Raw genomic sequence first — 15,687 nt, 5'->3', positions numbered from 1 at the left:
AGACAGATAGCCAATAATATATTTCTGAATGCAGTTAATCTGCTTCTAGGCCAGGCCAGTGAGACAGAATTGGGGGTGAGAAAGTGCATACATTAAGAAAAAAAATAAAAGGAGACAGTTTTCTGTAAGAACTGGTTACTCTGCGTACAGCCATGCATCTGTGTTCCCTTTTCTAAAATGCTACTGTCCCTCTAGGATGGAAAGGAGATTTGGAAAGTTACATTTAACAAACATAGAATCAAACATACAAGCATATTAGGAGATTATAAATTCCCAGCACTACACAAGACCCAACACCAGGCAAACTGTCTCCATGGCAATTTCACTGCACTAATGGAGAAATATTCCCTGCACGGAAGTGGCCTGAGTCTCTAGAGATGGCCCAAGAAACCTATCATTGCAGTCAGTTGACTGTAATAAGGAATACAGCCACTAACAACACCTGGGGAAAGAGAGCATTTATATAAACAGAAAGGTTTGATTTCTCCTGCTTTCATCAAAATCAAAAGCAGTTGCCTCTTCCCATAGAAGATTTTACATATGATGTTCAAAATGAGTGTAATTGACCTATCTTCTGACCACAAATTCAAAGATTTTCATATCTGTCCATGCCAAATCACTGGTGTGCATTTACTTCAGACTATCAGCGTTTTTTGTATGTAGCATACAAATTAACCTTTCGATTACTAGCTGCATAAACACACAGGATTTGGCTGAAGTAAAAAAAAAAAATTTTTGTAATGACCCCATTCAAGTGGTCTTCCCCAGAATTACAGTTTATTTTTAAGAAGAAAAAAACTGCAGTCAAGTATTAAGTAAAGATAGTCACAGTTAACTATTTGTCAAAATGTCACTATTTGTCAGAATGCTGGAGTAGATAAAATCCTATAAATTGGCATTTACATGCTGAAATTTCAAATACAAAAACTACCAACCAAATTACCTTCTCTCCCCCTACATGAACCGAACCCTACACAGAGAATGGAATAGCAATTCCACTCTTTGTGCTACTCAGAGCAACACTTTTACTGATCTCCACAGAAATTCCATCTGAAAGCCACAGGAGGGCAGGCGGGTGATCAGACTGACAGTCTCTAATGCAGTTCTAACAGATTGCTTATTCTAATGACAAGCTCACACCAAGGAGATATCCAGCTATATTAGATGCACCATAAAGTAGAATTCCATGCTGGAAAATAGTGATTAAAAATTAAAATAAAGGTGAGAAATTAATAAGATCCTTTATAAATGTTTGTATCTCCTCTTCTGTGCCTTCCCGTGACCCTATGTGAATTTTATTACTTATGAAACATATTGTAAACTGCTTGCAGTCTTGCCAGCTGAAATAATTGGTCTAGCTCAAAAGTTTGCTGTGCAGCTTTTTACTTCCAGAAGCTGTTGGTACACTGGAAGAGAACAGAGCTCTGTGCAATTAGTGATAGCCATTCCAGAGGCCAATGTCTGCTTTCAGCTGTACCAGTGTAAGTCTAAAGCAAATCACTAACTTCAGTGCAGTTACTTCAGATTTACACTGGTTTAATTGAAAACAGACTTTGGAGCTAGATGCCTTATAATAGTTGTATGTATTGTTATTATGGTAGTTTAATTATTTTGTAACAAACCACAGTGAAAACCACATTAAAGAAGATCTCTTACAGGAAAAAAAAATCTTAACATTACATTTTCTGTTTATAAATTTCCACAGTTATTTACCAAGTAAATGCTCTATGATTTCATGACTACAACAGCCCAGTTACTCCAGATGAACTTAATTGAACATTGTAGTAACAAATAAATTAAAAATATAATTTTCCATTCATAGACAAGCTACTGTATAATTGCAGCTATCATATGACCATTTATGCTCTAGAAAAATTACCTGAAATTGTGTTCACTTGTAGTAAATTAATTCAATTTAGTGGTTAACAAAGACAAAATCATTTAATCACAAATTCCTTCATTTCTTTTGAGAAAAGCCATTGGCACATACCAAATTTTAAGGTTAAAATTAAACAAAAGACTTTTCAGATCTTGCTTCACATACACACACAAAAAATCAATACCAATATTTTGCCCCATCTGGGTGTTTTTATCAACTCCAAATGCAGAAAATGATCTTGTCCTAAAAAGTTATTACAGACAAGCGTGAGCATGAGAGGGATTACCAACATGTCCAATTCCAATATTACATGTATCTGTATGTAGGATTTTTTTTAAGCTTTGTTGAACACTAGGATCTTCCTTGCCTCTATGGATTTCCAGGAGCATGAACATTTCATCTGAGTGTTAAAGAATCAGGGGATTTCTACCATTCCGGGAAATGAGCTAAACTGGTGGAGGCTAGACTAGGATGAACCAGACAATGGCAGGCATTACTAGGTTTGGCTGCAAGTAGTTACAGCCTGATGGTCAGCAGTTCTGTTGCTATGAGGTGGAAGGTGCCATTAATTAGATGTTTGTTAAGTATGATAACTTAAAGCAATATTGATTATTTAGACTAGGGGTTGTTTTGTTTTTTTATGTTTTAAGATTTAGTTCTGTATTACATATGTTCCTAAAGTGCGCAATAGAGACCTGAAACTTTAAAAAAAAAAATCCAACCTGCAATAATTAGTATTGCTTATATAGGCTCCTAAAATTGTGGTTCATGGACTCCTCCTCCTAATTTTTTCAACTGCTAAACAGCATTAAGAGACACTAAAAATATATAAAAAGAAAAGGAGTACTTGTGGCACCTCAGAGACTAACCAATTTATTTGAGCATAAGCTTTCGTGAGCTACAGCTCACTTCATCGGATGCATACTGTGGAAAGTGTAGAAGATCTTTTATATACACAAAGCATGAAAAAATACCTCCCCCCACCCCACTCTCCTGCTGCTAATAGCTTATCTAAAGTGATCACTCTCCTTACAATGTGTATGATAATCAAGTTGGGCCATTTCCAGCACAAATCCAGGGTTTAACAAGAACGTCTGAGGGGGGGTTAGGAAAAAACAAGGGGAAATCGGTTACCTTGCATAATGACTTAGCCACTCCCAGTCTCTATTCAAGCCTAAGTTAATTGTATCCAATTTGCAAATGAATTCCAATTCAACAGTTTCTCGCTGGAGTCTGGATTTGAAGTTTTTTTGTTGAAGAATTGCAACTTTCATGTCTGTAATCGCATGACCAGAGAGATTGAAGTGTTCTCCAATTGGTTTATGAATGTTATAATTCTTGACATCTGATTTGTGTCCACTTATTCTTTTACGTAGAGACTGTCCAGTTTGACCAATGTATATGGCAGAGGGGCATTGCTGGCATATATCACAGTCTGCTGTTTCGACCTTCAGGAGGAGTCCACCTAGAATCCTTCTTTCTGTAGTGTTGGTAGGGAGGTCTCTGTGGATTAGTATGTTGTTCAGAGGTATGTTGGAAATATTCCTTGAGTCGGAGACGTCGAAAATAGGATTCTAGGTCACCACAGAACTGTATCATGTTCGTGGGCACTGCATTTAGCCGTATGGAATGGAAATCTATCAACTGCATGAAAAAACTTGTACAGATACAGACAGACATCATCTTCCTTTCCAAATGCAAACAGATGGACATCGTACCAAAAAGACTGAAGGTAAAAAATCCATTACAATCTACATACCACACAGACTATGCTGACAGCTTGTGCCACACGCTCTCAAAGAAACTGCAGAATCACCTGATCAACATCCTCTACAGCAAACAGGGAAAGATTAAGAATGAGCTCTCAAAAATGGATACTCTCATAAAAAACCAACCTTCCACACAAACTTCCTCGTGGCTGGACTTCACTAAAACTAAACAAGCCATTTACAACACACACTTGAATAGAGACTGGGAGTGGCTAAGTCATTATGCAAGGTAACCTATTTCCCCTTGTTTTTTCCTAACCCCCCCTCAGACGTTCTTGTTAAACCCTGGATTTGTGCTGGAAATGGCCCACCTTGATTATCATACACATTGTAAGGAGAGTGGTCACTTTAGATAAGCTATTGCCAGCAGGAGAGTGGGGTGGGGGGAGGTATTTTTTCATGCTTTGTGTATATAAAAGATCTTCTACACTTTCCACAGTATGCATCCGATGAAGTGAGCTGTAGCTCACGAAAGCTTATGCTCAAATAAATTGGTTAGTCTCTGAGGTGCCACAAGTACTCCTTTTCTTTTTGCGAATACAGACTAACACGGCTGTTACTCTGAAACCTAAAAATATATACTTCCGTAATACTACTTTTCTGCATAAGCAATGTTATAGTTGCCACAGACACTATGCAATCATAAATGAGAGGGAAGCAGACCACATACTCATGAAGAGGAGGAAGCAGATTGTTCATGAGACTCTCTCTGTAAAATATGGCCCTTATCATGGAAGGGTTTGGCACCTCTGGTCTATTATAACTTCAAGTAAATACCTCCTCTGTTTTATCTACCCTGAACTGGATCGGCTTGGGAAAGTGACAAGCTAGCTTTTTAAGAATATCATCTCTGTCCTCTCTCAAACCCTTAGAAGAGATTGTGACCACCTCTGATACTGAGATAAGCACAGAGGCAGCTATGGCTGCTGTTCCCCGTAAGGGCAATGAAGGCACCTGCAGTCACAAAGGATATGTCTACACTGCAGTTAGACACCCATGGCTGGCACAGGCCAGCCAGCTTGAGCTTGTGGGGGCTGTTTAACTGAGATATAGAAATATGGGCTCTAGCTGCAGCCTGAGCTCTGTGACCCTCTCACCTCGACTCCAGTCTGAGTCAGAATATCTACAATGCAATTAAGCAGCCCCTTCGTCCACTAGTCCAGGCCAGCCATGGGTTTTAATTGCAGTGTAGACATACCCCCCAAGGGCAAAAAGTGATCTAAAGATTCTAAGGAGCCATTAAAATGGCCAACTTTGCAGAATGGTAATCTTGAAAGGAATTATTCTGCTTTAGCACAGTGATTCAAAGTGGTAAGCAACATCAGTAAAAAAAAGGCAGAAGATGCAGCAATACATGAATTAAGCTTCTATGCACATCCATCCCCAAACTCAAAGGCTTTAAAGTTCTTCCAAAGACACTATGGTGAAATTAGGTACTCATGAAAGTGAATGTTTAGTACTGTTCTGAGACTAGTACAATGCAGACAGATGCTGTGCAAATTTCCTTATACAACTGTCACTCCAATTCAATCCTGATTTATTATTTCCTATTCCAGTGCTTGTATTTCTCTGAGCAAAAAAACCTGCTAGTTATGGCAAATAATACAGCAGGTCAATAGTTTGCGGTCTAATGGTGATGCAACTAATTTTTAGTTATGGCAACTCAAACCCAGTCTTCATGAGGTGAGACTAGTGAACTAACTCACTAGCCACCTTGGTACCCCAATGTTCCATTTTTTCTGGTTCTGTATTATATATATGAACCTAGTAGACTGAATAATCATTTATCATGGAAGTGTCTTTTACCAGTTCAGTATAGTTCATCATCATTTGGAAATTTTGTATTTGTGTGTTGAAAACTTGTATGACTGTTTTGCAATTCAAAGAAAGATTTAAACATCTAGAATTAAAAATAAATACATATTTTGTTTCACTGTTTCTTACCATTTCTCCACCTATTCAGTTCCATCTCCAGATGCTGGATAACATTCTTCAAACTCTTGTTTTTGTCTTTTTCCTTCTCATACTTTTTCTTCCATTCTTCTGCAGTCAGCTCTAGATTCACAGAAACTGTGTTCTTAATAGTCTTGGCTCTGAGCAATAATAAGGAAGGCATGAAAACAAGTGATTAAATTGTTTTCATCACATTATTTCTCTCAGTGTGACATAGCAAGGATTCAGATTTAAAAAAACAGAACCAAAAAACTGAATGCCTGCACCTTAGGAAATAAAGTACAATGCCACAGTTCATTCTTCTCTTAAACACCTTGGCTTCTTGGAGCTTAAATATGAACATTTTCATATAGCAAATACAGCAAACTGGTTAGTAAAGGGGTCAAGTCTCAAAAAGAAGATCCACTTTGAGGTACAGAAGTTCAAAAAAATCCCTTTTAAATTAACACACCCCCCCAAAAAAAACAAAACAAAAAAAAACCATGCTGTGGGAGGTGTTCAGCACCAGAAAGTTTTGCCTTAATTTTCTTCAATTTAGTTAAAACTCATGTCTGTGAAGAATTCTCTCCCACAGCTTGGTTAGAAGAAGGATTCTGCATGTAGAGTTAGGAACAGATTTTAATATAAATTTTGTGATTCACCTTGGACAGTATAAAGTAACACTGTGTACCACTTTAGCACAAAAATATTAGATCCAGCTGAATTTGCAGAGGGAGTTTAAGTAGGCAGAATGTAATTACCCAAACTGTAATGTGGTTGGGATGTCATGGCTAACCCTGTTCTCTCAAAAAGAGAGAAAAAAAATCTTTAATGACCACAGCTCGTAAAAATGGATAACACTACTTCCCCTCTAAAGCTGCCTCCGTCCATGGAATGCTGCCCCCCCCTAAAGCCATAGTGTGGCACTGTCTCAGAAATGATTAAATTATTAAAATCACAGCACAAGTGCATGAAGAACGCTGGCCTTTCCGAGGGTGTCTCCCATCGAGATTACTGACCAGGGCCAAAACTGCTGAACTTGAGAGATCCTGCCTGATGTGCTCCAAGAGGGATACAGGCCAATAATACTAATAAATGTTTAAATTGTTGGTACTCAATATCCAAAAGCCTTTGTGTGCCCTAGAAAAGCATAAACAAAACTACAAGCCTTATTATACTGTTAGAGTAGGAAGTAAGCAAAACCCTAATACATATATCAACAGTAACAATGAATGAAGTTGATTCAGTTGCAATTATTTTACCCCAGCAGGGATTGCAGTTTTGCACAAAAAAATCCCCACACAACTCACCACCCAAAACATGCAGAAGAATTAGCAGGGCATCTGCTTTTGAATATATATTTTCTAAAAATAAAATGAGTTAGGAATAGAACAGAGCGAATAACTGATTTTTCAGTTTGGGGGCCAAAGTGAAAAATTAAAAATTCAATTTTAGGTTCAAATCAATTTTTTTGTTTTTTCCTCACGAGAAGGGGTACAAAATTGTTTTGGGTCAAAGAAAACATTTTGTTCAACCATATATAAATGTCAGTTTTTTTGTTTTATTTTGGATCATTTTCAGGTGGGTTTTTTTTTTTTTACTTTAAATAAAAAATCTAAACTTAGAAACAAAATGCCATTTTGAAATGAAAAGTCAAAACATTTCAAAATTGTCAAAACACGCAGTTTAGATTTTAAAAAAATCCCCAATTTTTTTCACCTGAAACTATTTAATAAATTCAACTCAAATTAGCAAATAGTTTCAGTGACATGGAAAAAAAAATGCAGTTTTCAGTGAATTTACTGTTCGCCACACAAATATCACCAGCTCTAGTTAGTCAAGCTACAGTGTTGACTGCCCTTGGATTGCTCATCTATTGAGCCGATCAGAGTGAAGGCAACAGTATCAGGTTAAACAAACTTAAAGCAAAGGAATATTAAATACACCTAGGACAAGCAATTTAACAATCAAAAGATGCAGTGTATAAAAGCACATATGCAGAAGAGCTGATAAAGAAACTACTTTTCTAAATAGATTACTTCCAATGACTAGCCCAGAGACACAGGCTAATTATTAGCTGAAAAGCCTGATTATCACAATTCTTTTAACAAACTTTCTTCATGGCTCCATTAGGTGATTCTAAAAGCGTGGTTGATAACAAAAAAATCCTGAAGCCCTCTTTCACATTACCCACAGCCGGGCCGGCATCCTGGCCCTAAATAAGAAATATTATATATGATAAAAAATAAAACAGGTTTCAGAGTAACAGCCGTGTTAGTCGGTCTTTGCAAAAAGAAAAGGAGTACTTGTGGCACCTTAGAGACAAACCAATTTATTTGAGCATGAGCTTTCGTGAGCTACAGCTCACTTCATCGGATGCATACCGTGGAAACTGCAGTAAACATTATATACACACAGAGACCACGAAACAATACCCCCTCCCACCCCACTGTCCTGCTGGTAATAGCTTATCTAAAGTGATCATCAAGTTGGGCCATTTCCAGCACAAGGAGAGTGAGTTTGTATGGGGGTGGGGGTATGAGAAAACCTGGATTTGTGCTGGAAATGGCCCACCTTGATTATCATGCACATTGTAGGGAGAGTGGTCACTTTTGATAAGCTATTACCAGCAGGAGAGTGCGTTTGTGTGTGTGGTTTTTTTGGAGGGGGGTGAGGGAGTGAGAGAACCTGGATATGTGCTGGAAATGACCCACCTTGATTATCATACACATTGTGAAGAGAATGGTCACTTTGGATGGGCTATTACCAGCAGGAGATTGAGTTGGGGGGGAGGGTGAGAAAACCTGGATTTGTGCTGGAAATGGCCCAATTTGATGATCACTTTAGATAAGCTATTACCAGCAGGACAGTGGGGTGGGAGGGGGTATTGTTTCATGGTCTCTGTGTATATATAATGTCTACTGCAGTTTCCACGGTATGCATCCGATGAAGTGAGCTGTAGCTCACGAAAGCTCATGCTCAAATAAATTGGTTAGTCTCTAAGGTGCCACAAGTACTCCTTTTCTTTTTGCAAAAAATAAAACATATCTTGAGATAAAATTGCCCCTAAAATTCCCCCTCCTAGAAAAATACTTAGCGTTTTTAGCACGATACTTTGTTATTTCTAGTTTTACATATGACATAGTAAGTGAAACAAATTCACAGCACTGCATCTATTATTCATGCAGCAGAAATTAAGGCTCTCGTTAGCCAAGCTGTGCTAAGTCATACAGTTTCTAAAAACTCATTTGCCTTCTGAACATAAGGTCTATTTTTGAATCCCAGAGAGATGAAAATCCAAATACAGAAATTGGACTTCAGATGTTCAGTGAGCTTCGCTATGTATGTATAAAATGAGGTTTTGATACATATATCGCACTATCTACACACAGTGAATGTGCATATCATTTCCAGTAATATTAGAGGGGATTAATACACGTTTATGAAGGGAAAGTACCTTTCACGTTCTTACAGCTTTAAAAATATGTTAACCTATAGTCACCTAAACGGAACTGTAAAATTATATGGTATCCAACTTTGTAGAGATAAAGGTCAGAACACACCAACAGGCAGCTCAGTGTTAACCTCATCGAGGCCCCAATGAAGCATTTACTCACATGCTTAAAGTTAAGCACCTATTTTACTGCTTCACTGGACTGAAGCTCTATCCAAAAAGGAAAAGGGACAAGCAATTTATTCAGACAGATGTAGTTGGCGCAATAGGGACTATTTATTTTGTTATGTTATGAGGAGGTGTAAACATTCACCGCCAGAATGAACTGAATTCAAAGTGAAAAAATTACAGGTATGAAGTTGACAGCATTGTGACCCCATCATACTGTTTAACAGTAACTCCCTGCTCCCAGTCTCTAACACCGGGCAGTATTCAAGCCAATAAGCCACAACCACTGATCCATTACATAGCAATGTTTTTATAATTATTATTATTGCATCCTAATATTTGCATTTACTCAGTTTCACTACTCAGTTATTACATATCAATAAGGAGCAAATGTCTCCAAGAAATGTAATTGATTTTTGCATGATATACGTTTAAATGAAAACAAAATTAATGAACAAGAAAATCTTTAATAATCCCTCAGTCTAAGCATAGAAACGACTATTTCTCCATTTTATAGTGATTTTTGAATTATAGTTTTGTCATAACTACAATGGGCCAGATGTTCCACTCCCACCAAAAACCCAGAATGAAAACCCCCATAAAATTCTCCCTGGGGAGTTCTTCCGCATGCTCCTATTCAAAGTGAGCAGTTTATGGTGCCACAGAGTGGGAAGGGGACAAAGATCCTTCCCCAATGGCAGCAGAACTCACAGGAAGTCAGTCATGCTTCCCATAGCTCATGTCTGCTTTGCCACGTCTGGGTCCTAGCAGATGCCAAGGGCAAGTTAATACTGGAGCAGCATCAGAATGTCCATAAGAGAAGAGTGCTGCAGAATGGCTCCACTCACTGTCACCTCTGGCTCCACCCACTAACTGCCCCACACAGCAAAGCTCCAAATGCATAGGGGGGGACAGGAATTGTGAGCCTTTTCACCTCCTCCTTTGCCCCCTCACTGCTCCCCCACCCCAACATATTGCACTCTTTATGCCCCTTTCTGTCTATATGCAAGGAAGGCATCATCATCAGGCACTGATTAAGAAATACAGGTCCCATCCTTCTCCCACTGAAGTCAATAGCAAAACTCCTATCAACTTTAATAGAAGCTGGAATGGGGCCATAATGAATAAAGGGTTGCCAGGTAAAACTTTACACATTCTTATACTATCCCCTGTAAAATGCTCCTTCAGAAGGGTGGGTTTTGTTGCAGTTTGTGCACCTGAAAAAACATAACCCAATTTCTGACAGATAAATGAGATTCCAATATATTATACAATGGTTAAGTAAATTACATTGCAAAGAGCAATTATTAGCACATATTGTTTTGTTTATCAGTCATACACTACACAAAGCAAGTCATTTCCAAAAGTATCAGAGGCTCCATAGATTATAATAAAAAACACTAATTATTCAATGAGTCTGGCATATTTTTACAGACTCCCACCATGGACTTCATAGAACTGTTTCTTGTGGACCAGTGAGAGACAAAGATTTTCATTCTGACCATTTCCACCCTTTTTGCTTCATCCTTGCCTTCATCTCCAGAGATCTTTAAAAGTGGCAAGATCCCATTTATGCATAAACCTACTGAAAAAGACATTACACACAAATCCACATTATATTCCTTCTAAGTGGCAGCAGAAAATGCTTCCTTTGCAGTCCCGTCAGTTACATCAAGCTGTCATTCAAGGGAAAACTAAACCTCAAAAGCTTCAAAAGCAGCCTCAAGTGAAAGCTCTCTAGATGAAGCAAAACCAGAAGTTGGCTACTGGGTTAGCTCGGGGATGAAAAACACAGTGCTGTTGCCATTTCCATAACATTTTAAAGTGATGCTACTGTGCTTAGTCCTTCCAGTGACAAGCTTTGAACTCTTGACTAGTGTAGTTTCTTGCCATCGTAAGATTTATTTTTTCTTATAATCCAAGGAACAACTTTCCCATTTATATTTCTGAAGCATCCTTCAGGACAAAATAATTTTTTTTAACTACAGTTTGTACAGAAACTGAAGCCTCTATTTAAAAACCAATGTCCACCTAACATAGTTCTCTTCTAAACACTCTGCAGTTCAGCTGGTTCAGAACCTGCAGCCAGGGCGGGAAGACAGAAGAAACAACGTCCAGGCCAATGCTGGGTGGACTCACCTTTGTCCAAACATTAGGGTAGACTTGGTTTCTGCTTCATTGAAGATAGAGGGAGAACAGCAGATAACAATGGTAGTTCTGCAGTTCCCACCTAGGGAGTCTTGAAGAATTCGGGTCATTTTGCTGTCTCGGTATGGAACATGGGTTTTCTAATTGAAAGACAGATAAATTACTCTTCAAACAATGTTTTTAATAGGCACATTAGAAAGAGCACGAGGTACCAACAATTTAGACTTTACTGAGTTTGCAACGTGTGACATAGGTATACTTGTTTTAATTCTATTAAGATGTGTTGTGCCTGCTAATAGTTCAACTGGTAGTCATTAGCAGTTAGTTTTCATTATACTTTCTAGATTCAGTAGAAAAGGACAGTGTTATATTAGTTTACAGTTCAAAGCTAATACTCCCCTTTCTCCTTCCTAAATGGAGATGTCGGCTTATTTCATGTATCCATGGTAAAGAAAGCTGATTGACAAATATAGCTTTTTTTATTATTATTTAGTAGCACAAAAAGTAAAAAGGATTACTTACAGTTCCCTCTGCCAAGGCTGAGATCACGTTGCCCAGAGCAGACAAAGACTTATTGATATTTTTAGCTTCATCAAGAACAGAGCCCTCTGCTCCAGTTTTGCTGACCTACCAGATAGCAGAAATATGTCAGATTAAACTGTCAATGAGGGCTTGTGCAAATAATGTTACGATACAGAAAGAGACAATGGAAAAGTTACAGAACCTTGGAAGAGAAAAAAAATGTTACCCTCAAACTAAAGAAGTTATTTTAAAAAATGTATCTAATACTTTTAAAGCATCTTAGAAAAAGTCTATTTAATGGCATTTTCCCATCTTTCTCTTGGTTCTCTTCCCATTAGCTCAAAGTAGAAACATCGTCTATGGGTGGGTCCTTACTTGGTCAAAGGAACCACTGAGTTCAATGGGAATTTTAAGAAGTGTAGGATCAGGCCATATGTGTCTTTTTAATTGTACCGCTGAAGGTACAATATATGCCTGATATTACTTCTGCATCCAGCTGTGGGAAATGGATGCTACCTCACGGACAAGTGAAAAATTTTTCCACCAATGAACAGGCTAGCCTACTGAGAGGCTACATAATTTCAGGTTGTCTTCTGAATGCCCCCAAACCAATTTAACAAAATCACAAATCTGTGAATTTAAGGATGAGGGGAAGCTAACTGGGAACTCATTTTCCAAACTGCTGTAACAATATTCTGAATTCTCTAATGGACATAAAATAAATCCATGCATACATTTCTTTAAGTGAAAGTGCTTTTTGCTGCCAATCACCAATAGAATTATCAACCAATATATGAAGAAGGCTATTTTACCAACCATGCAATATACTGCAACTCAACATTTTATTTTACCCATTTGTCTCTAAAGTGAAAAAAAAAATAAAGTCTATTACCATTATGGAACACCCATCTATGCTATTTATGTTTGATTATTTTTCAAATACTTTAGTCCAAAGCGTGTGGGTGGACAGTGCAGAGATATGCAACAAAGTCCTAAATTAGATCTGAAGTAATCCTTCTAACCAAGGAATTTTTTATTACTATTTATTTGCAACCAGACATTCCTTTTGGCTGCATGTTAAGAACATTTTCTTTGATGTTCAGATCAATTCTGGGCAACAAAATGGAGATTTGTTCCATTGTAATTCTGTTTGGGCTCATTCTTCTGAGTAAACAGATATAAATTTCATTCTGCTTAACATTTTTTCTGTATCCAAATGAAAGCAAAAATAGCTTATGCCATCAGTGTTATGAAAATTATCATGCAGGGAGCCTCAATAACATATATGTAGCCTTCAGCGATATCAACTGTATTGAATACTAATATCTCAACACCCTAATATGCTAAAAAACGGAAGCACTGGAAATGGGGTATGTCTGAATTAAAACTACAGTAATGGCCCAATCTAACATCTTACAGAAAGGTTACATGACACACACACACCCAAACAAAAACTGGTGGAAAGTCTATACTCATGCCCATAACAGTTTTCTCTAGATGCTAGTGAACAAACCTGGCCTTCCATTAAAGTAAACATGAAGATACATGCTCTGATACAGGATGTGTCAAGTTACATGAAAATTATATTGTTGCAATTTGCTCCATTACAAATTAAAGACCAACTACAGATGCTGTGTTTTGCATTTCGTTCTAGTTAGTACTACTGACCTGTTGCTTTCCCCGACCTTGAACTCCAAACATGTCACAGATTAAGTTTGAGCCAATATTCTTACCTACATACTAGACTTTTAATAATAATAATAATAATAGATATGCAACATTTAAGTAGCATAAGCTACATCCATAGATTTAAGTTGCACCAAAACACACTCAATTTAGGAATACAGTAATACTTCTAAGCCTGGTAAAAATTACTGATAAAAATGTACTCATTACCTTTTCACTTCCAGCCAAGTCCACCAGATAAAGCTTTCCACTGAGTTTCTTTTCAGTTTCTACATTCTCTTGTTTAATATTAATCAGGAAGATACTGTGGCTTCTAGAGCTGTGTTCATTCATATCTATAAAGAAATAATACTTTTAATGGTTTTGTTTAACATTCCCATTTGTAGAAATTTTTAAAATCTGCCAATATGTGTTCTTATTTCATTTTATCATAGTTGGCCTGTGACTAGTCAATAAGCATGGAAACTCCACACAATAGTCTACTTGAAAGTATAAATTTCAGACAACAACTTCTTGAACCCTTCTGAAAGCAGTTGCCCCTCAAGAGTAGTGACTAACATTTATGCTATCTAGAATGAGCTTTTATTTTCCACTCACATGGCTAAAAATTAGCCAGATTCATGATAAATGACATGATCTTGGGGTGATGGGGTGGAAAATGTGAAGTGTTTCTTTAGAAGGACCCTCACCAAATAATTTTTCTTAAACAGCATACACTTTGGGCTTAAATTGAGAATCCTAATTTGTTTTCATTAAAATAAAAAGTCAATGAAAACCCAAGAGATTTAGGAGTACAAAGCAGAATTACAGATGATATTCCTGTGATCAGAAGTACCCCTATATTCACACCCTACACATTACTGTAATAATCTCTGTGCAAAATATGCCCTGTCAGGTATCATTTAAAAACTAACACCACACTGATCAATCTTCTTGTGTAACCTATGTATGAGATGCATATTAAGAGTTATGAACAAACTGAAATTACTACTACAGTGTGTTTACCAGACAAGTCTGGGGAGGAGGTAAACAAACGACAAGATGATGCCTCTACCCAGGTGTCAAAGTGGATTGGCAATCACCAGTCAAGTGGCCATTTTTTGGCAATGAAGGGGGGCAGGAACAGATCTATCTGCATCTTAGCAAACATGGAACCTCTTTCACCAAGAGACTTCATATTTCTTTTCTCACAGCTGGAATGAACTTTATCTAGTGGTAATCCTCAGGAAAATGAATTTCAACGGGTAACTGAACTATAAAAGTGCAGGGCAAAAACATCCCAAGCTCTCTCGTTTCTTTTCACATAAGATGACAAAGGAACCAGCCCTTGGACTTCGGGACCGACTGATCCTGATTTGAGAATTTGGTTACCCCTGTTGCTGGGAACATGTCGTAAAGATTTTACCTTAAACCAAGTCTAGCTTGTAAGTTTCAGCTAGTAGGAGGCGTTTTATCTTTTTTTTTTTTAAATAACCATTTCTAACTTTAATACCTTATACTCACTCAAAACTTCTCTTTGTAGTTAAATACATTTGTCTAAACTAATCCAGTTGCCAAATAAAAGTAGCAAATTGTTGAATATTGACCTTTTAGTGGGGGCAACAGAACTTTAATATCTAACCTGCCCAGGCAAGGGCTGGACAGTGCAGAACATGTTTCTGGGAAAATCTGGGACTGGGAGTGTTTTGGTATCACCCTGCAACTAGTAATCCAGGCTGGCAGAAGACAGAGTGTCAGCAGCCCTCTAGTCACAAGCTACTGGGGTTGGAGTTGCTGGACCAGGGGTGTAGCTATACACAGACACTCAGGGTGTGGCCTGCACGCTGTTAGGTTGTTTGTGAGCAGCCCTGGTTGGAAGCTACAATAGCAAAGCATTGTGAGGCTCCCAAGGTTGCGGGGCAGACGGTGACACAGCCTCTCGCTGGTCTGGATTGCACCCCCCCGAACGTGACAATTCCCCTGCTGTGTTTGGTAACAAGGACATAGCATGCGCACACACACACACACACACACACACACACAGGCATTATTAAGAAAGATACATTATTAAGAAAGATAGTACTGTAACAAGAGAATGACTACAGTATATTGGAATGGGAAGGAAGTTTGTTAAGGTGTGGAGTGCAAGT

At 37.9% G+C, this 15,687-nt stretch overlaps 1 protein-coding gene across 1 annotated transcript in view; it reads right to left on the bottom strand.

The window, feature by feature from the left end:
* The window catches only part of KIF5C (kinesin family member 5C), a 119,593-nt gene that overhangs the window by 47,418 nt on the left and 56,488 nt on the right, over positions 1-15,687 (bottom strand). The window contains exons 8-11 of the mRNA XM_073305437.1: positions 13,769-13,893; positions 11,873-11,977; positions 11,342-11,490; positions 5,593-5,741 (exon numbers count right to left, since the gene is read on the bottom strand). Of these exons, the coding sequence (XP_073161538.1) occupies positions 5,593-5,741; positions 11,342-11,490; positions 11,873-11,977; positions 13,769-13,893 (528 nt within the window). The remainder of the gene's footprint in view (positions 1-5,592; positions 5,742-11,341; positions 11,491-11,872; positions 11,978-13,768; positions 13,894-15,687) is intronic.

The sequence above is a fragment of the Lepidochelys kempii genome, chromosome 11, assembly GCF_965140265.1.
Source record: "Lepidochelys kempii isolate rLepKem1 chromosome 11, rLepKem1.hap2, whole genome shotgun sequence".
Lineage (NCBI taxonomy): Eukaryota > Metazoa > Chordata > Testudines > Cheloniidae > Lepidochelys > Lepidochelys kempii.
Note: the sequence above shows the minus strand (reverse complement) of the source record. Positions and strands in the feature narration are given on the sequence as shown.